The 23,016-nt window shown below is 42.3% G+C and overlaps 2 protein-coding genes across 2 annotated transcripts in view; both read left to right on the forward strand.

Annotated features, from left to right (window-relative positions):
• Nucleotides 1–2,159: 2,159 nt before the first annotated feature.
• PCMTD2 (protein-L-isoaspartate (D-aspartate) O-methyltransferase domain containing 2) lies at nucleotides 2,160–16,021 on the forward strand. Its single transcript, XM_082491032.1, has 7 exons — nucleotides 2,160–2,248; nucleotides 5,445–5,779; nucleotides 7,074–7,176; nucleotides 8,997–9,168; nucleotides 10,166–10,289; nucleotides 11,833–12,152; nucleotides 15,826–16,021. The coding sequence occupies exons 2-7, from the start codon at nucleotides 5,473–5,475 to the stop codon at nucleotides 15,916–15,918; spliced, it is 1,119 nt and encodes a 372-aa protein (XP_082347158.1). The 5' UTR covers nucleotides 2,160–2,248; nucleotides 5,445–5,472; the 3' UTR covers nucleotides 15,919–16,021.
• A 2,715-nt stretch (nucleotides 16,022–18,736) lies between these two features.
• The window catches only part of LOC309678177 (peroxidasin homolog), a gene marked incomplete at its 5' end in the record, with an annotated part of 49,786 nt that continues 45,506 nt past the window's right edge, over nucleotides 18,737–23,016 (forward strand). Inside the window, one exon of the mRNA XM_082491139.1 lies at nucleotides 18,737–18,900. Coding sequence (XP_082347265.1) covers nucleotides 18,737–18,900 — 164 coding nt within the window. The remainder of the gene's footprint in view (nucleotides 18,901–23,016) is intronic.

Raw genomic sequence — 23,016 nt, forward strand, 5'->3', positions numbered from 1 at the left:
TTTCAACTGCCTTGCCATTATGCTCGAGTGCTTTCCGTATTAAACAAGACGAGGCGAGTGCAATCACCACGTCCCGTTTTGGTTGAATCAGCAAGGAGGAGTTTCAGCGCTCACTCTCCGCGAATAATCCCATTCTCCCAGGCAGCTGTCTTCTGCGAAACGAAAGTGCAGACATCTACAGTATTACCCCGTGCCTGTTTGCAGAGTCTGCTGTTATCATGTTAATGAAGGGAGCTGAGATAATCACCTTAAAGCATAAATACATCTCAGATGCTGATTCACTTTCTCCTATTGGAGTCTCATTTACCAGGGTAAGTCTTATTTTTTTTTCCACTGCGGGCTTGTTATGTCTGGATGGATCACTATTTCTTTTTTCACAATTCATCTTCGAACAACTTAAATCAAGAAGCCTCTTGCCTAGATGTGGTTATTCCTTCTCATTGTGTAGCCATACATAGTACGGAGTCCTGGATCTAAGGCCAGTCCAGACAATTTTGTTTGATCCACAGCCTTGAGGGTCCCACAGATTGCGTAGCCTCAGCCAGCGCTGTGTGGGTCACTTACAGATGCAAACAGACATGCACTTTTAGAGGATAATTTCTCTCATTCTAAGCTGGGTAAGAAGAACCACCTCTCCCCCATGTCTTGTCAGCCCCTGCCATGTCGGTTACAACCACTGAAGGGGCCTACATGACTGCATAAAATCTAAATCAGGTGCTTAATGCTCAACCAGATCACGTCAGGGGACAGGCATCCCTCCACTGCATGAATGGCAAGTCAGATATTCTGGCAATCTTGCAATAATCCATGTTTCCTTCAAGCCCCAGCCCCTGGGGTCTGGTGAATCTGCATCTCACTTATTTTTCTCTCAGTGAATTTCTTTCTGGCATTTATGGTTGCAGGAAAAAAAAATAAATAAAAATCCAAGCATCTAACTCAAGTTGGGTGTTCATAGGCTCAAAATGCAGAATATCATTAGCTCCCAGAGTGATGTTTTTTTTCTAAGTTCCCATGATTTTTTTCCCAAGCCTGACTAATGATATCAGAACATCTGGTGTTGGCCATGCTTCACGTGGGAGGTTTAGCTACAGCGCGAGGACTGTGTGTGCCAGCCGGAGACTGGCATCTCCCCAGCTCCTTGCCGGCTCCCACCGCCGGGCTGCTCTGGGCATCCGCTCCCGCACCCCGGGAAGCCCCGATCCCACCCAGAGCCGGGGGAAATGTGCTGACACACCAGGGTGTGCTGCAGAGGTGTCCTGCAGGGGATGAGGACTGGGAGAACAGGGAGAACTGGGCACTGAGCTGAAGGAGGAGGTGTGGACACGCAGCTCTGAAATGGATCCAGAAATTAGGGCAGGATAGGGGGTACGGGGCCTGGGGGAAGGCACCCACACTGGGATGGAGAGATGTTCCCAGAGGCTGTGCAACGGGAAAGATCAGGAAAGGAGAGTCCTGGTCTGTATTTAGTCCTGGTCCGGCTGTAGTCTGGATCTGTGGGTGCAGGCTGTTCACCTGGTCAGTATTTAGCCCTGGCCTGCATTTAGCCCTAGCCAATATCCCCAGGCTGCTGGCCCAGCCCGGTTTGTTGGCTCCACCTGCATTTAGCCTCAATTTGTAGCTCTGGTCCATGTTTAGGCCCTGCCTATAGGCCCAGCTTGTTGACCTGGGCTGTATTTAGACCCAGTTTGTACTTAGGGCTGGTCTCTATTTAGCTCTGACCCATAGGCCCTATGTGTTGGCCTGGTTTGTACTAAGGCCTGGCCTGTAGGGCCCCACATGCAGGCCTTATACATACAGGCCTCATATGCAGGCCTCATGCATAGGTCCCATAAGTAGGTCCTGTAAGCCGATATCACGTACAGGCACGGTCTGTATTCGGGCCGCAGTGCCGCCAGGGAAGGGCGAGCTCTCGCTGCGGTGGAGACCGGAGCCCCCCGGCCTCCCCCGCCCCGGGCCGGGCCCGGCCCTGCCCGCTCTCCCCTCAGGGAATCAGCGCTGCCCCCCGCCCCGCACTGGTACAGTCTCCCCCCCTTTCCACCCTCCCGCCGGATCTACATGGTACAGCCCCCGTCCCCCCGCCGGACCGCAGTGGTCTGCTCCCCAGCGCCCCCTCCCCGCCGTAGTGGTGCGCGCCGCGCCTGCGCAGTGGCGTGGCCGGCGCTCAGCTGGGCAGTGTTTACCGCTGCGGGACGGCCGAGCCGCCGGGCCCGGGAGGGAGCGGGCCGCACCGCGCTGCACCGCCGCTCAGGTACGGTCGGGGGGTGAGGAGACCCTGTCCGCTGAGTTGCGGCCGGTGCCGGCTCGATCCGACCTCACCGGCCCTCTGCAGCGCCCCCCTCCCCCCCATCCCTCTTCACCTCAGCCCCGGCCGGGGCCGCTCCGCCTCCTCAGGCCGCTCTCCCGCCCTCCCCCCTCTCCTCAGGCCACTGCCCCCCTCAGCCCTGCCCGGCGGCCTTCATCCGCCACTGGGGCTGCCGTTCCTGCTGGGGGTGCCCCGCGGCGAGGGCATGGCCCTTCTGGTGGCCTCTCCCCCGCCACAGCACCGCCTCCCCGTCAGGGAAAAGAATCCTCACACGGCCGCGCAGGGGCTCCGGGCAGGGCTGGAGGCGGTGGGGCTGTGTGGGGAGACCGGGGTCACCCGGCTGTAATTAACGCGGGGGGTGAGGGGGGATATCATCATTAGGCTTTCCTAGACCTCCCTTCCACTCTCGCATCTCCTCGGCAGCAGCCTGGTAACGCAGGTAGTTATCGAGCTATATGGTGTGGGGCTTTTTAATTTGGGTTTGTTGTTGTTTGGTTGGTTTTATTTTTTTTTTTTTTGTGAGGGTTAGAGGGGATCGTATTGAGAGCTGTGCCAACTGTAACTTTTTCTTTCTTTCTGTCGTTAAACATCCTCGCCTTTGTTATTCCTTCTAGAGTGTATTATGTCAGAGTAGGGATTACCCTGGAAATCTGTTGGGGTGAAGAATTGCATTTTTGTGCCTTGTGTATTGTTTTGAGTCTTCCCCTGTGCATCTGCTGGTGTTTGCCGTGGAAGAAATTGCTTTAATTTCAGTGTTTTGTTTCAGGCCTCTGAATGCAGCTTCTCATGTCAGACTTGGGGGTTTGTTTGTTTGTTTTTCTGTTTTGTTTTTGTTAAAGGGGAAGATGGCAACATGCAATTGAAGGGTGCTAAAAGAGCTGCTTGGTTTGATACCTGTGTTGTGATCTGCTAACGATCATAATTTTTGCATGGGAACTTTGTGCCAGATCAGATTTGTGGAAATCTGTGCTTTACCTAGAAGTGTGAAAAGTGCAACTGTGCTAATTGTGGAGGGAGAGGATCTTGTTTTAAAAAGTTTGCTAAAAATAAGTCATACTGGTGGTCTTGGTTCCCTCTTCCAATAGATGAAGGGAAACAAGGTTAAACAGAGATATCGAAGTATCCAAAGAGGAATTAAAGTATTCTGCATATAAACCATGGATTTTATTGGAAGCAAGCTAGTGTACAGTAAAAGTAATAATTTCAGAAGTAACTGGCACCTGTCACAACTTGGAGATTCCATGATCCCCATTAGAAGAATGTTTTCCATGTTGTAGAATGTGAAAGAACAGTTGTTGATCATATAGCTGAGCTAAAACCATGTCGGACCAGTTGACCCAGTGGGGCTTGCATACATTAGAAAGAATTTGTTGGGGATCCAAAGTGGAACACTGTTAAAGGTGCAACTTTTTATTCCTGCTTTAAATCTAAAAATTTAGATTTTTAATAGCAAAAAGAGCTTAAGTGGAAGAAAGAAGCAAGGCTAAGAAGTTAAGGGAATCAACACTCTCAGAAAAGAGAGTATTTTAATGCAGAATGTTAGATACTGACCAAAGATATAAGCAGCCCTATATATACAGATGCAAGGAGTTGATGAGTATGTTAGCGAAGAAAAAAAAAAAAAAAAAAAAAAAGAATCAAATTGGCTGATGAACCCACCTAAGCCTTCAACTTGATGTGTTTCCACTGTGAAATAACAAAACACAATCATTTTTTGTAGAGAAAATGAAGGAGTAAGTATAAAAAGGAGAGGGGTGACTTTTTTTTAAAGTCTTATTAGTGGTCTGAAACTGGTTTGATATGTTTGAGACATGAATGTATTAAAAAATGGCTTGAGTTCCCGGCCTAAGTGTATCCTATTTTGTGTGTCTCTACAGGTAATCGGGATGGTGTGTTACTTGAATGACTGTGAAATTTGCTTAGGCTTCTGCAGCTTTTCTTTGTTTCTCTGAAAATGAAAGTGTATAATTTGCTCTTGCTGAATGTAACAAATAAACCCCAACAATTTAGCTGTAAGCAGATCTTCTGATCCCAGGAATGAACTCTAAAACTGCTGGTTCTGTGGTTATTATTGTGAGCAGAGAAAGGCATTGTAAATAAATGCATTTAAAAAAGAAACATGTTGTGTTTTCTGAAAAGGATTTATTTTTTTTAAAGATATGGATAGGGAAGAAAAGCTAGATTAATTTTGAGTGATAAGTTCTTCTATGTTCTTCTCCCCCTATACCTTTTTCTTTAAAACGTGTAGGTATTTTACTACATGAAGCATATAGCCATGCTTTGTGTAATGGACAATCAAGGAAGGTGCTTGCTTTTCTTTCCCCCACACCAACAAGCCTGAATAGGTTGCTGGAGATGATGGTGTTGGTGAAGTCAGAAGTGTTTGTAATCCATAAATCTGTGTCACTGCAGAGTTTCCAAATTGGGAGTTGGCTCATCTAGGACTTAAGTACACCTAAAAAATTCCACAGGCTTCAGTGGAAATTCTCTCTGCTGTTGCTGTCTGTATCGTTAAGTGTTTTACTGATGATGGTGGCTCAAGCTCTAAAGATGAGCTGTGTGAAAGTGTATTTGCTAAAGTCAGCTTGTACTCTAGGTCAGAGGTTTTTTTAACCTCTGTGAACTCAGCATCCTGATACATTTTCTTTGAATGTGCAATTTGAGATTTTTCTGGTTCTTGCTGCCTGTGTCTTAGTCTCCTAATTTCCCCTTGATGCTATTAAAGATAGAAAGTCTGCATGTGGCAAGAATTCTGACAGGCAAGCCAGACTTGCACCGTTGGTTGGATTTGCAATGAAAAATGACCTATAAGCATAGGAGCTAGAATAATCCTTTTATATAAAAGGGTTCAGTGGAAAAGCTGACATGCTAGTAAAACATTGGTAGTGTTTGAAGACAGGCGTTCCACATTTAAATTGTCTATTGTGATTTTTCCCTGCTCGTGTCAGGTACTGGATACCAAATCTGCTGCATTTTGGTTTTCATTGTTTGAATGGGGGATGGGGGTGCTGGTGGTAATGTTTTTCTGCTGCTTGTCTTCCTTAGAGTACCTAAAGGTCTCTCAAAGTACTTCATCTACAGCAGCATAATTTAGTGTTGAAGTGCATGTTCTATACCTCACCTTCCTTTATTGTTCTTTTAGTTTTAGTGCTTATAGAAAACTGTTGAAGATGGGAGGTGCAGTGAGTGCAGGAGAAGATAATGATGAGTTAATTGATAACCTGAAGGAGGCACAATATATCCGGACAGAACTGGTAGAACAGGCATTCCGAGCCATTGATCGAGCAGATTACTACCTGGAAGAGTTCAAAGACAATGCCTACAAGGACTTGGCATGGAAGCATGGAAATATTCATCTCTCAGCACCGTGCATTTACTCTGAGGTGATGGAAGCTTTGGATCTGCAGCCAGGGCTGTCATTCTTGAATCTTGGCAGTGGCACTGGTTATCTGAGTTCTATGGTTGGACTCATCTTGGGTAAATACCTTTTCAATCATGTTAACTGTTTGCATCAGATTAAAAAATAAAGTTTTGAAATCGGGAATGAAGCATTCCTCAAGTATTGAAACTAAAAGGTAGCTAGGAAAGTTGAGTGCATCAATCCAACTGGCAGATTTATCAGGATTCTTGAAACCTCCTCTGTGGAACTGGACAGGATCCCCGATTTCTGTGGCAGTTCAGAACAGGCAACGGTGCAATTGCACAGGTGGCTGTAGTGGATTCTTGCAGGACTGGACACAAACTTGGGTTTGTTGCCTCTTAAGCAAGAACCCAGCTTGCGAGCAGGAGTGCCACGTTTAACCTAGGATTGAGCACGTCCACAGAAACCTGTGACTATAGCTGCTCTGTGCCTTGTTTGATTTTACACTGTCATGTCTAGACTGAAACATGTTTGAGATCCAGTTTTGACTCTTACCAACCTACAGGCGGGAGTTGTCTCTGGAAAGCAGTTAGTGTGTCAGAACTGACTTCGTGACCACATCTACAGTAGGCACAAAGCAAAGCATCATAGTGCAATTATACAATTGCAATTTGCCCTTAAGTCTTTCAGTCAGCAATTGTGCTGCCAGGATAGATAGGAAATGACTGTAAGGTACATATTTTCCTTTTGTGGGGTTGTCAAGAATTTTAACTGCTGAAATGTTTGTTGTCGGGATAGACCCTCGCTCCCATCTCCCATTTGTGGTTTTCTGCTAGGTTTGTTGAGATTCCCTAGGATGCCAATATGTAACTCCAAAGCTTTTGAATTCTTTTGAATTTTTGGAAAAGCTACCAAGTCAATTCTGAATAAAAAGCATAAGTACTGAAAAACTTTGGTATTTTCTAATTTATTTTTGCTTTTAATTGAGGTACAATATATGGAGACTGCTCCTGATTCCTTTGAGGACATTTTTAGCACATCAGCAAGGGGGTATAAAAATAACATAAAGATTTTTTTGAGGGATTTATTAAAACATGCAGGCTATTGTTCTGCATTGGAATTTTTTCCAGGTGGCAGTATCAGTGTTTCCCTCCTACAGAGAAATTTTCTGTGTAGTTAAGAGCAAATTATTCAAAATCATTTGTGCAAAACAGCCTCATTTGCTGCCAGAAATTACATGTATAGGGTTGCAGTTCCCACTGTAGTACTAAGGTAGCTGACCCTACACAAGCACTGGCTGTCTGACACTTGAGGAACAATCTGTTATAGGAAGTAACCAAAACGGTATTCAATCCTGCTGCATTTTGTGTTGTTGCCTGTTACGATCATCCTAGTCTTCTAAATTTGCAGGTCCTTTTGGCGTTAACCACGGTGTAGAGCTTCACTCCGATGTGATCGAATACGCGAAGCAGAAATTGGACTTCTTCATTAAAACAAGTGACAGCTTTGACAAGTAAGAATGTGGAATGCTCATTTGGATTCATGTTGTGCATTTGGCTTTAGTCATGGCAGTTCTTGCTCCCATGTGGCAGCTCTGGATTCAGGGTAATCTGTGGATTCTGGCTCCTTAGGCTTGCTGAGCTGCAGTGTGTGACCTTCTAAGCTGATGTGTATTGTGGGGGAGTTTCAGAAATTTTTGCAGTGTTTTTAGTAGCAGTACTGCTGTTGCAGAGCTTAGAGGAAGCTGAAGAAGGTTACTTATTTTAACATGCACTTGCAGGTAACAACTTGAAACTTGCAAATAACACTAATAGTTACATTTGTGATCTTCTGATAACCATGCATGCTCTCAGAATGTGAACTGATTTTTGCGGTGGCCTAATATGTTTTGCCTGAGAAGAAGAAAAATGGTGTTTTAAAATATGAAGGTAGTTTTATGATGATAAAGTTGGTACTAAAACTGCTTGGGAATTGATTTATGTTCTTCCTTAGAAGCTCCATTCTGCTGCTGTCACAAGTAATAACTTTCCAGCAAGATAACCATTGCCAATAGTAACCTCAGCAATAAAAGTTGTAGCTGTCATATTTTTGGATCCGTCTCACAGTTTGTTCAAATAGAGAAGTAAAGCATCTCTGGATACCTGATAGTTCTCTCGTGGGAGGAAGAAAATTAAAGTCATTACATGCTGGAATTTAAACTACTCAGCCTTGTGCTGTTACTGCTGTACTGGAAGGCTGCTGCTGAGAGGGCTGTATTTTCTTGATGTTGGCAGCAGGCTGAAAGTTTTCGGCATGGAAGGTGCTTGCACATAGATCACTGGGTTTTTTTCAGAGTCGCACTGGCTATTGTTTGAATAGATGTTTTAAGGAAGGCTTTTTCTCTCTCTCCAGGCAAATATAGTTATGGAGCAAAAGTGAGCTGAATTCAGACATCAACATGACTGGAAAATTGGCATTGCTGAGAGAAATGGCTGCTGAGTTGTGCTGTTAGAACACTGTGTGCAGGAACTGTTAGCTGGCTGCTCTGAATGCCTAGTAACACTTTGCAAAAGCAGAAAGCTTCAGGAAGTGTTTAGGAATAAATAGGTGCTATATTGAGCTGCCTCTCAAGATACCAGTAGAAGAATGGATATGCTGTGCAACTTGTATCAAAATCAGCCCTTAAATGTGGGGCTTAAATCTTATGCAGATTTGGAGCATGTAGGAAAACCAGACGCATCATAGAATCGTTCATTTATCTTCTAAACTGAATCAGAAATGCCATAGGCAAAAAATTATTTTTATGAAGGGTGAAATCACAGTTCTTTTGAAGCTAATGGCAAAACTTCCATTGGCTTCAGCAAAGCAGATTTCTGAAGCATCGGGTTATAGTTCCCCACAAAGTTTTAAAACCATTTAAAAGCTTTTGAAAATGTCAAAAAAAAACCCCAAAACCCTGGTGCAGTCCTTAAAAGTCTTTAACACTTGGAATTGCAGATCTAATATTTATATTTGTGTATTATAACTGAATCAGCATGAGGTGACTAAAAATAGCTTGTTCTGAAGGGTTATATGCAACTCAGGTATGAAATTATGCATCCTTATCCTTGGGAAATTTTCATCTGTGAATTCTCAGCTCATTGTTCTGTGGTATTGAGACTTCTAGCTGTGGTCTGTTCCAATAATGTCTAGAATATACGGACTTCAGACGAGAAATTCTGTGAAACTGGGTTGTTTGGTGGTTTGTTTTTTTCTTTTTCAAGTATTTTTCATGGTTTCATTTTTCCAGAATCATGAAAATTATTCATTTGATAAATTGTAATATTTTTGTATGATACGCATCTTCATTTTCAGATTTGAATTTTGTGAGCCATCTTTTGTTACTGGCAACTGTTTAGAGATCTCTCCGGACTGTACTCAGTATGACCGTGTTTACTGTGGTGCTGGAGTACAGAAGGAACACGAAGACTACATGAAGAACCTGTTGAAAGTTGGGGGAATTCTTGTCATGCCTCTAGAAGAGAAGGTTGAGTGCCTTTCTACCTATGTTTCTCTGTCATTTATTCTTGATTCTGGTCTGTATTTAGCCAATAGCTCTTCCTTTAGTTTGCCCTTCTTGTCGCAGATTGTAGAAAGCATGAAGTACACCAGTTTTACTGAGTGGAAACTGAACTCTGCACTCTTCATAATATTAAAAAAATTCATAGTTCTACCAGTCTTTCACATATTCTGATCTTTTGGTGTTAATTGCAAATTTACTTTCATGCTGCAGAAAAATGTCAGCAAGGCTTTGTTCAAGTTGTATAACCTAGTGTTCTACTTATGGTAAAATACAAAATTTTATGCCCTAACTGGCTTATGAAAGAGTGTTCAAGTTGTCCCTATTTGCAAGTGTCAACAGATTCTTTTAGTAAAAAGTGGGTAACTGCCCTGTGTGTGGATTAAGGTTGTAATTAAGATGATCTTTTTGATGTAAAGGTGTGCTGGTTTAATGGACTTGTATGGCTGAGGTGTAGGTGTCTGACCTTTTACCTGTCAGGGTGGTTGAGATGAGCAGAGTGCAGAGTTTCTTACCAGCGAAATGCTGTGCAATGAGTTAGTGCAGGACATTTGAGCTGGAACACAAATCCAGTGATTCCTTCAAGAGTGAATGTTCATCAGTGGCATGTTTTCTCAGTAATCAGACACAGCTGTTCTGGTTCAGAATCGAGGAAGAACTGGGAAAGCAAGGTGACCCAAACTTCAGTGCCCATACTCTGTTGCAACAGATAAAGTTACTTAGGGCTAATCCTGTAAGGAGGTCTCAGTTTTCTAAAAAAAAAAAAAAAAAAAAAAAAACAAAAAAAAAAAAACCACCCCAAAACAGTCTTTCTCCTTATTACCTAACTTTTACTATGTAGCTTCTAGTATTTCAACTGCTTGTCCAGGCAGAAAAGTTGTTTCTTCTTTTTTTTTTTTTTTTTTTGTTCAAAAATCTTACTGTAATTCACACAATGGACAATAATCTCCTTGTTTTGGTTTAGTTGACTAAGATAACTCGTACTGGTCCTTCTGCCTGGGAGACCAAGAAGATTCTTGCTGTTTCTTTTGCTCCTTTGATTCAGCCTAACCATGCAGATTCAGGAAAATCAAGGCTTGTTCACTTGCGTGAGTACAGACATTCTTGAGTTTGGGGGAGGTTTCTTTTGCTATTTGGCTATAAGCTGCACCTTGCTTCCTTGGATGTAACACCCCTACAAATCCTTTCAAGGAAAACTATTCCAACTGCTTCCTCCTTTGAACAGCCATCATCGAAGTCTTGTGTTCTTGTGTTGGATCCCAGTCTGTCTTTGAGAGGATCTACGGAGGCTTGGTGCAAGAATCAGAATTGCATAAAATAGATTCTAAATGCAAATGATTTCTTGTGAAATTGCGCCTAAACTTTGTGGAATGTTTGATCATTGTCTGTGCATGTGCAGACATCCGTTTCAGTCCTGATTTGTATACCATCATGGTTCTCAGGCATTTGCCATGGTTATGGAAAATGCACAAGCAGTGCCTGTGAACAAACTTTATACCTGCTCCAAGGCTCTCACTGCCTGGCAATTCAGAATTATCCTGAACCTGGAATGCTTGAGGGATAGAAGTTGTGCAATTTTTGGTTAGCTGTCTGAAATGCAGGTTGTATGCAGTGGCCTCAATCTTTAGATTAAGACTTCAGTGTAAGAGAGGCCTCTTAAGAACACATGAAGACAGAGATACTTTCATAAAGAGATTAGTTAGGCTTTGTTCTTATTCTGGAAAGGTGCCTCTGCATGACGAAAAGCAGCTCAGTAAGCAGTCCATACAGCGCTATAAAGTCCATGAAGTGTGTATTTCAGCATACTTTGTATGGTGGCTTTGTAGTGAGACCTGCATATATATTACATGTAATTTTTTTTCTGGTTCCTTCATTCAGGTCACAGGAATGCTTACTTATCAGTAGAAGACGAGGTTTTTTGTTTGTTTCAGTTTAAATTCATTTTAGTACATGGATGGGTGTGCATGAATACATTATTTTCTTTATGCTGCATGACTTGCGTGGTGCGCTTATGGGCTGGCAGCAAATAAGTGCAGAAGACAGAAGTCTTCCAAACCACTAATGTAGGAGGTATTCTAATACAATAATTTATTGTATGCTTTTATAATTATTTACTAAATGCTTTCCAGCCAGTCTTCACCCACTAAGTCTGAAGCAGTTTTTGAATAGTACTCATGTTTTATAAGTGAAAAACTTGGCAAAGCTGAAGTAACTTCACAATAGAAAAATCATTTTATGCAAGAGTTAAATAGACTTCAGGTCTAGTTATTTACAGTAGGAAGATACCTTTTTCGAAGTTATTAAACAGTCACAGTTTCAGTCACTAAGTTTGCGTTCTTATAATCTTTAAGATGTGTATCTTAAAATAATTGTGAGGACTTGACATCAAAATATGAAACTTCTTTCATCCCATTCTTTTTCTTCAGTTAATGGGAGAAATGCATAATTAAATTTTGTTTGGAAAGTTACAATACAGTTTATCTGAGTTGACAGGAGTTGAATAGAGCTGTTTTTGTAATCGGAGCATGGAATTCAAGTGGCCTGATTTAATTTGAGCAAATACAACTTTTCCTGTGAGTATTCTTGAGGGGAGTTTCTCCATATCTGTTCATGTTTTTTGTTTTGTTTTAGCCCCAGTGGCGGTTCGCAGCCTCCAGGATCTGGCTCGTATAGCCATCCGAGGAACCATTAAAAAAATTATACATCAAGAAACACTGAGCAAAAATGGAAATGGGCTGAAGAACCCCCCAAGATTTAAACGAAGACGTGTGCGCCGCCGTCGCATGGAAACTATTGTTTTCTTGGACAAAGAGGTCTTCGCTAGTCGTATCTCCAACCCATCAGATGATAACAACAACAGTGAGGATATCGAGGATGAGAGACGAGAAGAGGAAGAAACTAAACCCTCTGAACTAAAGCCAGATCCACCTGTAAACTTTTTGAGAGAAAAGGTCTTGAGTCTGCCTTTGCCTGATCCGTTGAAATATTACCTGCTTTATTACAGGGAAAAGTAATTTCCTTCTAGAAACTGGGAAGTAGGCGGAACATAAAGTACTACTTAGGGCTTGACAAATGTATACCACTTGCTTGCCTGCTAATATGACCACCCAAGGCAGTAGGCTAGCTGGGGAAGGTGGCTGCTGTATACTTAAACATTATAGCTTTTTGAGTTTCTTCTTTCTTCTCAGTTGTGTGCTATAGTTTTATCCTACAGCAGGGATTCCTTAGGAAGCAAGTTGGTGAAATGCTCAGCTGCTTATGGAAAGGAGGATTTAATTCCCTGAAACTAACTGCACAGAGATATTCTACAAATCTTATGGCTGCTCTACTGAATTGCAGTTTTTAAATAAGCAGTTCCCCAAAGACCTTTGCTGTCTGTGCTCTCTCCAACTAAACCTGCCATGTGTTTACCGTGGTATGTTTTTAATGGAGGATGAAGGTTGTTAGTAAAAACTGACCTGGCAAATCTTATTTCTTCCAGTGATCTGATAAAGCACAACTTTTACAGAAAGGAAAGGATTTTTAGCATCTGGCCCTGTGGCATCCAGGTTTTGAATGAGAAGGAAAACATCAGCTCCCCTTTGGTTGGTCTCAGTTTTGCTTATAAACTATATGTAACTTTTCAGTAAAAGGTAAAAATAATTACAGAATATTGGCTTTCTTAATGGGAAACACCTGTTCTAGTGAATTAGTCTAATAGAGATGCAAAGTTTGTTTTTTTGTTTTTTTGTTTTTTTTAAAGCGATGGAGGCAAGTGAAGAGTTGCAAAGCTGATGGGCTTTGACAGGATGCTAGGGGTAGTCAGGGTTGTGACTGTTGTCTCTGGAAATGTTTACAGAGTAATTCTGAATGGGAAAGAGGGTAGAGAGGAGATGCATAGCAGTGAGTTTGTGAAAACTGACTGTGAAAGCAGAATCTGTGGATTTTGCTGTTGTGTGAGAGAACTTAGGTCTGCTGGGCTGAACAGACTGAAGTGCAGAGCACTAACCTGAGCAGAGTGGCTTGTGTCCCAGTAATTCAGCCAAATGTTCCTTTTGTGGAGAGTGTGTAGAACCTGAAAACAGTCTAGAAAGCCAAATTCAGGCAGTTCTTAAGCATTCCTCTGTGTGTGCTCCTGCTGTAGTAAGGTGGCTGGAATACAACTTGTACACACACATATGGTAGGTGGAATGATGTTGATCGACTTTGTAGGTTATTTTATTCCTGCAACAATTAAGTAGATGTTTTAACAGGCTCATATAAAAGGATTTTGTGCTCTGCAGTTCTGTGGACGTGAACTCTAATTTTTATTCCCAAGTCTTCCTGTAATGGTGATGGAAGGAGATACCATGTTTAGAAGGGGAAGTTTACTAGGTTCAGACTGTTTGAAAAAATCTACCTAAACTAGTAAAGGCTGGAAAGAAACCCTTGAGCTTGTATTGATGTGAAATACTCCCAAAGCCGAGAGGAGTGAAAACCCCTTCTCAGTAGGTGATGAAGCTATGTTAAGGCATTGCCCCATTAGAAGCACTTAAGTTGGTATCACTTTGATATTGTTTTTTTGTACTATCTCCTCATTTTTGGAGGAATGAATGAATGAAGACTGTCTTGCCAAAAATATGCTGGGTTTTCGGTTAATGGTACTGAGTTGCACAATTTGTGTAAAGATAAATAGTGTTTCAAAGTTCTGTGCGGCTTTGAAAATAAGCGGTTAATTCTTGTACGTCTAAGCCTGAGGTGGAGAATTCTTCCTTGCTTAATAGGCTTTTTGTATATCTTTGAGAATATTATCTGATAATACAGTGTCATGTGGCCGCTGGCACATAACACAGTCATAGGCTGTGTTTTGCCCCTGGCTTCCTAAGTCTCCACTTCTGGTCTAAACGGTACCCCAAGCTATCTTGCTCCCTCAGATTTTTATTTCTTTATTTTAAATGGGGCAGTTCTGTGGCCACTGAGCTGATGGTTTCCTGTAAACAGACAAGTACCCATCTTGTAATTCTGGCAACTACAATGAATTTCTTTCTACAAATGGAAATTCTGAATTTGGTGATAAATGGAGGCTTAATAGAGTCTACATGTAATATTTCTCTGTGCTTCCCCAAAGGCTGTCGCTTCTGTAATTGTTAGGCATTTCTGCTTAATAGCTCTCAAACCAGGTATGTGCCTTTCTCTATTGTGGCACGATTTCATACCCCTGCATATAGTACAGGGCGCCTCCTACTTTTGGCTACCAGGTCATCCTTCAGTTTGTTAATTACGAAACTTTTAAAGAAGTTGCTTTAAAAATGACATTAAACTTCAGGTTTGCATTTGTAAACCTTGCTGAGATTCTGTTAAAGCTGTCCAGTTGAGGGAGAATTATCTTTAATTTATCCCTGTTTGATTTTACCCCCATACCACCCCTGGTTGTAAAAGATATTTTATCATATTTTTCACCAGATTTGCCTTTTTTATTACATTTGCTAGATTTTTGTAGCTTTCTATAAGATGCATAAAATACTGCTATTTTTCCTGGATAAGGTTGAATAAATAAATATATATACAGGAATTTTATGTTCTAGGTTGTCAAATTGTCCCCTTGTCCAAAAAACCACATATCCAAACAAACCCATAGTAGAAATATTATGTGTAATATAATTGTGAAATAGTATTGCTTATAGCCTGTAAATGAAGGGGAACTGTAAATACGTTTTCCCTGTGCACAAGCACTTGCACTGTAGTTTTGTGTGCATTTCTAATAGAGTAATTGTAGCATAACTGTTTTTGTATAGTCTGTAAGCTGTCTAGGAATTTTACCTGCTTGGACTGTTTCCTTTTGTGTTCTAATTGTCTTCAATTGTATGTGACTCCTTTTAGGTTTCAATACTGCAGCATATTTGTAAAAAGACTGAACTTCAATCTGCTTTAATCATTAATGTGTAAGTTGAAAAATCTGTGTGTAGAAACTATAGTTAAGTTGGCCTGAGGCATGCAAAAGTGTTACGCGATTTAAACTTTATTAATAAGTGTTTCTGTATCAATAAATTCAGCAAAGACTTTTTAGCCTTCTTAAAATGGCTTCGCATCATGTTGTGATTAGAATATTTTGAAGATAAGCACTCTTTCCATAATTGAAGGTTAAGACACTAGAGCGCTAGAAGAAGCACTTAATAATATGGTGCAGATGCATAGTTTTCAATGAACTCCTCAGAATATAATCTCTCAAAAGAAACCTGCCCAGCTGATGATTTCTAAACCTTTATGTAACTTAGTTGTGCAAGATGTATTTTGGAATTGGCACATACAGCACTAATCTACATTTAATATATCAGAATGGTTTAAGAGCGAATTCACTTATCTGGCTGTTAGATATATAGACAACAGATATCAAGAGGTCATTTATTTCATGTCTGTACTTCAAGGAATTGCCTAAACCAAACATGTCAGGAGTTTGTTTCATGCGTTCGGAACTGCAACTCCCCCCTTGTCTGCTGTGCTCTGTTTCAGTGCTTAGTTAATGGAGATTTTTAAGAGCTGGTGGTCAAGGCTTCCATTTCATTAGTATTGAGAATAGTATTTTGGTGTCAGCTGTAATAGAAACTGATCATAATAGCAAATACAGCTGTTGCTAATTAAATGTATCTGTTAACCTTTATTCCACAGGGTAATTACCTGGAGTCTGTGTTTCTTCCTGTCACCTGTGTGTATGATAGATGTCCTTTTACCAACTATAACATGAGACTAGTTCAGTGTTAATGTTTTCTTCGTGTGATGCTTGCTGAAAAAAAAAAAAAATAATCCTTTTCTGCTTTGCAAAGCTCTGGATGTGTCATACAAATGGTATCAAGTAAATTAAATTTGTCAGATAATGTTTATGTTCACTTCATAGTAAAATGTACAACATCACAGTTCCCTGGGAAGTGGTGATGAGCTCTTCAGGGGACCTACTGCAATGAAATCTTTCTGCTGGGGCAGAAGTGACAGTTAAAAATGAAGCAAAGAAGGGGGGAGAAGGGAGAAACCGCCACACCTGAAAACAAAAGCAAATTTCCTTGTGTTGTACCAGTGTAAAAAAAGTCTGTCCAGCAGAGGCTGGAAATGCTGAAGCATGGGACACAAGTGTTGACTTTTGTTCCTGTTGCTTAGTAGCTAACTTTTGGTTCTTGTTGGGAGCAGCACACTCCTTTTTAAACAATTCGTCATGTTGATGGAAAATAAGATAAATTAATGCAAGAGTAAGGGAACTGTGATTGCTAGTGTTTCGTAACAGCTCACAAATATCCCGTTTTGTCATGAAGGGGAGATAAGTGAGGTAGGAGAGGTACATTTTGAGTTCAAGTGAAGATCTGCTTCTAAGCGAATGTACAGGTTGCAGAACTTGCCATTTTGCACTCGGATTATTCCCTGTGGTATGGCCATTTAAATCTGCTGACTTGGCAAAAGATTCCGTTCCCACAGCGCGGGAGGCAAATACCCATCAATCCTTCCAGAAGCTGCCACCCGCCACACAGCCAGGCACTGAAATTAGATTCCAAAGCCAGTGCGTATAGGAACATAACTGATGCTTAGCCCAGCTCTCCTGTTAGCAATACAAATAGACCTGAGAGGGATTTACGTTGCAGAGGTTGGTTTAGAGCTCGGGGTTTGTGCGCTGAGATGCAATTGGAGGCAGAAAGCAAAAGCTTTGTATTTGTAAAGCGGCCAGATCTGCCAGGGAAGATGTTGACGGCTTTCCTAAATACTGAAGCATGAAGAGAGCAATTTTGTTTATTTTCCTGGAAATACTTCTTTACAGCACAGCTCCTAAGTAGCTGTGTTACCCTGTCCTAGCAGAGTTCAATGTATTTTAGAAAGAGATGATACGGGGAGCAATGGGGCTGGAAGAACATACGACTTAAGTCTTGAAGACTTTGATGACAGAACCTGCGTCGTCTTTTCTGATGCACATGAAGGACCCGCTTCTAATGCACTTAACTTCTCAAAAGGGAATTAAAAGCTGTCATTCACCCGGAGCAGTCTGTTCTCAGCTGCCAATTGTTAAATAAAGGCTGCAGCAGATAATTTTAGCCTTTTGCAACCTGTTTTCGGGTTGGGTGGCCACTAGAGGACACTCTGCTCAAAACCATGAGCTGGGTCCACACGGGGAGTGAGGAGGGGTTCAGCGAACTTGCTTAGATTTGGAAGTGGTGTGAGGGCAAACGACCAACAGATTGCCTGAGGACTAGATGCAGAAAACCTGCAGTATAGTGACCTTTTATGGCCGGGAACAAAATACAGCTTTTACCATCTGTGATGTGAAATTTGTAAGCAAAACCTTCAAACCCAACGCTCTGTCCCCAAATGCTCAAGTGACCAAGAATCTGAAGGGAGAAGAGAACCGGGGAGGTTTAAATGTCACTCTTGTTAGGAATTGTTTAGTCACGTTAATGACATTGTAGTTGTCCGGATAAAGCAGCCTGATGGAGGTTGGTGGGAACTTTCCTTTGATCTTCCAGGTAATGTGGAATGGTGCCATGTTTGCAATTCCTCAAGTACCTTTATATCCTAATAAGTGTTAATGCCTCACGCTCTTGCTAAACCCACACATTTAGGAGTAAAAACTTAAAACCTAAAGATAAGCTGTTTTCACTCTAAGGTGCTTTATAACAGTAAAAGGTGATTAATTCAACTGGAAACAGATCTTCCCTTTTCCATCTCAATTTTGTCATCCAATGTGTTTCCTACAGTTCAAGCTTAGTTGATTTCTTTCTTTCCCTCTTCACCCCTCAGTTGTTTTTAATTTTTCCAAAATCGTGACTTTTTCCAAATGACATCCCTGTAGAAAGAAATTATACTATCTAAAAGGTCTTTGATAACAATCAGCTTACATTCTGCGAAAGAAACTTTACAGAATGCATGTAATCAGGGCTTTTTTTGGTCTTTATTTGTAGTTTATTTATCTCTGTTAGTGATCTCCCTTTTAAAACCACTTATCTGTAGCATTCCGTGCTCCCATCAATGGTTGGAGAAGTATTTTTGCTGAATGTTCTAACTACATGTGATAAAAGACAGCCTCTATCCTGAAAGCCTTCCTGCCTGATACATTTGACAGGCTGTTAGATAAGATGCTGTCCTTAGTTTGCAGAGAGTGTGCTAAAGCAAAAATTTTGACATAAAAAGCTTGACCCTGAGCCATCTGTATCCTGGCTCAGCCCTGGAAGCACCGGGTCACTTTTCGGTCGTCATTGGTGAAGGTGTGTTCTGTAGGCTTACAGATAAATGCTGGAGGAGAAGGTGAGGAGTTAACTTGCTGTTCAAAATAAGAAACAAGACAAAAAAAATCCTGAATCAAAATTAAGAGTTTGTATTTCAGCACCCCAATTAAAGAGGGGTGGGAACAGTCTGGTCTTCAACGATGTACATAATGGCAGAGAGGGTGGGCGGTTGGACTGTCAAACTGCCTTAATTTAATTGCAAACACATGCTGATGAGTCCCCTCCTCCTGGACCTCAGGGCTGGGAAACTTTTTTTTTTTTTTTTTTTTTGTCAGCTCCCTGCAGTTCAGAATTGAGGCAAATACACTCCAGCAAACACCATGCTCATCAAATCCGCAGCTCTTCGAGGCTTTTTGTGTCTTCTCCTCTTACCCAGTTTCTCCTGCTCCTGTCCTAGTCGCTGCCTGTGCTTCAGGACTACAGTAAGATGCATGCATCTGATGCTGGAAACCATCCCCGATATCCCACCCCAGACAAACATACTGTGAGTAACCGTTTCATTTTACTGCCTTTCTTACCTGCTTGGTCTTTAGAAAGAGGAAAGAGCAAAATCAAGGCCAAAGGCATGCTTTTTATCATCCCCCTTTTTTTTTTTCCCTTCTGCGGAGTTGTCTGCGTCACAAAGTGTTTTATGCTTTTAAAGCGGGAAACAGAAGCTGCTTCTTTTAGCATCAGTTAATTGTTAACAGGATAATCAAGGGAACTGAAAAATTTAAGAGTAATGCCAGGGCGATCACCAGAAGACAGTTTTGGAGAATCAAAGGTCACAAATGTTAAATTGAGCTTATAGAAAGGTACACAGTTTACATTTGAGAAGATTTTGTATGTGGGTTTAGGGGGGGGAGAGGAAATCCTGCAGTTCAGGCTTTTGCCTCTCCAGAAAAAAAGAAAAAAACCACTTTGCTAATAAATACAACCCTGTTTCTTTCCTAGACGTTTAAGTACTGGTTTTCCAGTTTCTATCTGAAATATGCAAACCAAACCTAAGGCTGATTTGGAAAGCAGCAATTATGGCAACTCACAGATTCCTTGAGGAATAAAGTACCTGTTGGAGAGGGAGGTGTAGGCTGAGTCCATTCGAACAGAAAAAGTGGAGGAAAAGGGCACGTAACACTTAGAGACTCCTTTCTGATAGAGCCAGAAGAGCCCTTCCCTGGGATTCTGAAGTAGTTAATCTTATATTTAAAGGTGGCTTTAAGATGCAGTGGCAAAATACTTCCCTTTGTGCTACTCTTAGCCGATCCCTCAGTTTGAAAGACCTTTTTTGTAAATAGTGGGAAAGACCTGTCAAAAATTTATCTTTCTACTCTTTGCCCTTAATCTGCTGCCGATCGTAAAACTTTTTCAACACCAGTTGGAGAAGCTTTTCCCTGTCCCTGTAACAAACCAAATTTGGTCTCAGCCAGAACATCTATACCAGCATTTCTCCTGTAAACATCCCGCTAATATTGCTAATGCGTTTTCTCCGCCGGCAGCCGGAGGAACATGGTGTGGGCGGGATGCTGGCATTTTAATTGCTGCCATCCAGATCTGCTTTGGGGGATGGAAACCACAGAGGTTCTGGCGTTAGTGGCACAGGGGAAAATGTCTACACTTGCTGCGGCTGCCGGAGCTGTGCCCTTGGGGAAAGTGATTGCAGCCGGGCTACTCGGGAGTCACCCTGACATGGGGCAGGTCAGAATCCCGACTTGCTCTCTCCCTAGGCCAGCGATGGAGTGGTTACTCTGCAGTGTGAAACTCATCAGTACCGTACGGCATGGTGCAAACTGTCGGCGTAGTGGTTATCTGCTCTTAATTGCAGATGCTGACTCTCCAAATTGTCACTAAACTCCCCCCTCCCCCCCTCTTATTGCCCCCACATCTTGAAGTATTAAAATGTTTAACATCCCCTTATGCTGTTTGATTTTAGCAAAATAACTTGTTTCTCCTTGTTTAAACATAGATTTTACTGGAGGAAAAGTTTGTTTCGTTGGCTGAACTGGGATACTTCTGAGCTCAGTAAAGCTTGATTTCCGTTCTCTGTTTGAAACGAGACAACGTTTAGTGTCACACTGGGTAGCCTGAGTGGGTTTCCGGTAGAGATGCTTTGAATTTGGGAAATTTACTGTGGTCACCAACTTTTTGTCAGTACTGGAATGGTGGATTTCTAAATGCCCTCTGGCAATAGCCCCCTTCATTCTTTCTGTGCTGCAAGGGGAGAAACTGACCCTGCTCCATGGCTTGTCCTTGCAGCTTTGGTATCTTCCTATAATGGAAGTGGCATTTAGTTGTCTGTAAAACTCAATCTAGAAAGGTGACTACATTTTCCAGTGCAGTGTATACAGCCGCCCTAATTCCCTCTCCCCTGCTCTAACGAGTTTGCACGTACACTGCTTGTAAATGGTCTGTGTTTTGCCTGCTTCACCATTTGGAAAGCTGGTTTATTTAGTTTAACGTAATAGGCACAGCCTTGAATGGGAGACAGGGTTTTTAAACATTAGCTAAATGATACAGGCGTGACATATTCCAAAATTAGATGACTGCCTTTATAGGCCGGTATTTTTTTAAGGAGATTTATCTCGTTTATTCTAATGTTGCCTGCATAATTATAAGCAAAACCCATAGTGAAGAGCAGAGATCCCCATAGAGATAAAGACATACGAACTTAGTAAGTGTTCTCTGTTGGCAGATCATGTGCCTTTGTATGGTGTGCGGCAAGTCAAAATCCTGACTTTATGGCTATCCTGAAGATCTAATGTATGTAAATGCATTTGCCAGCCAGCATCCCATTGTATCTGGTATAAATAGCATTTGAATAATTAAGCTCTTTTTAATTGTGAAAGATCAAAGACTGCTTCTTAACCGAGCCCCTGACTACTCCAGCTGTTTGGTATGTTAATCTTTCTCCTGGGAGGACCCTTGTGTCAGAGTGAACATTGAGAATTATAGCAAGAATAGTCTTGATCATGGACTTATTCTGAGTAGAAAATGTGGGATTGTGATATTTTCCACATTTGCCCTTTGGTAGGAATAGGACCGAGTCTGTGACTGCGGATACAAACACCGATCCCAGGCTCCAGCTCGGTTCCCTCGCGGAACAGCTGCAGTTTCCAGATGGAGTTTGCTTTGAAGTTGGGAGTTTGGGACTTTCTGACCTCCATGACTCCATGCCACCCTCTCTCTAACAATCCTTGAAGAGTGGGGAAGTCTTCTAGCCGGCACACGCTGTGCTTCAACAAGCCCGGTTGGCAGATGGCCCCCTTGGGGCTGTAGCCAGCTGGCGTCACTTAGAGCAGCCCAGAGCCTTCTCCCAGCGATGCTGGGATTGGCATGGAACCAGTTCCAGGATTGATGAGCTGTTACTGGCTCCTCTTTGGTCGCCATTTCCCTCCTCCCTTCCCAGTCCCAGCTGGGTGCAGCTGAGGATCTGGCCCAATGTCTGGTTTTAGCGATAGCCTATTTATCTTTGGTAATGAAGTCTGTTCATTTTATCCCGAGCAGAGAATAGGATGGCAGGAACGGCTACACGTGTGCAGATAAGTCAGCTATTAAAATTCATGGTGTATAACTGCAAACGTATTTTGGCTGTTGTCTCTTCAACTGGAACATGATTATCCAGATGTGATCTGCTGGTTACCGCCGGGATTCAAGCAGTTCTTTCCGCCAGCAGCTCAAAGAAGGGAACAGCTGTGAAACATAGACTCAGAAAATTTCAATAGGTCTTTAACCTTCTAAGCCATTTGTTCTACAGTGTGACATTTAAAACAATAAACTTTGAAATGTGCGGGCACGAGTAGAAGAAGTCTATGGAAAGAAGCTCCCCTCTGGCTGGCAGCTAATGGATTGCAATCCAATTATCCATGGGTTGTTCTCCTTTCTGCATTATGCGTAGCACATAATGAATGAGCACTTCTAGAGCAGCATAGCTGAGGGCACAAGCAAAGGCGGCGCAGTATCTGGGATCTGAACGCATCGCTGGCATGAACTGAAGGTGACCCACTTGTTCACAGTCCTGGTTGCTAATTGGGCAGCGTGAGCATGGCCAGCCTGGCAAGTTTTGTTCCCCCATGTCGTCGTTGTGCTGCTGGTTTAGCGGCCGCTCGGGTCTTTTCTTCCTCCCGCAGGTCGCTGCGCCGCGGCAGGGAAGGCGGTAGGACAGGGTGTAGCTCTCCTGGTCTATCTTAAGGAGCGCAGTTTTGAGAAGGAACTTTATACATTCGTCGAGGAAAGGTTTACTGAGCAAATGAGTTCTTGGAAATGCTGCTCCCTTTGTGGTCTCTGTCGTGCGCTTTGGGTTGAAGAATGGATTACTCATTTCCTCTGCGTGTGATAGTCTTATACGCAGCCATTAAACGCGCACCCACGCATTCTGGATGTGCCAGGTGTGATCTCTTTCTGACTTCTTTCGCACGAGTGTTTAATCCTTATTAGACCTTTTAGAGGTGACGAAAGTCTTCTGTATATTCTGTTTATAGAAGTCCCTTCATCGGAAGGAAAACGGGGAGGGAAGGTATTTAAAACCTATTTTCCTTCCTGGAAACATTCCAGCTTCTTTTGATGAAAACATCCAAACTCCTGGGATTGTAGCTACCTCAAGTGTTTAGAAATCCTGCCTTCGCTG

The sequence above is a fragment of the Vanellus vanellus genome, assembly GCF_965231255.1.
Source record: "Vanellus vanellus genome assembly, chromosome: 15".
Lineage (NCBI taxonomy): Eukaryota > Metazoa > Chordata > Aves > Charadriiformes > Charadriidae > Vanellus > Vanellus vanellus.

Bases quoted from the DNA above. Each gene is read 5' to 3' on its own strand.
- PCMTD2 (XM_082491032.1), top strand. From the start codon at position 5,473: ATGGGAGGTGCAGTGAGTGCAGGAGAAGATAATGATGAGTTAATTGAT. The intron at 5,780-7,073 runs GTAAATACCTTT...CTAAATTTGCAG, and splicing joins TATGGTTGGACTCATCTTGG to GTCCTTTTGGCGTTAACCAC. The intron at 12,153-15,825 runs GTCTTGAGTCTG...TTTATTCCACAG, and splicing joins TAAACTTTTTGAGAGAAAAG to GGTAATTACCTGGAGTCTGT.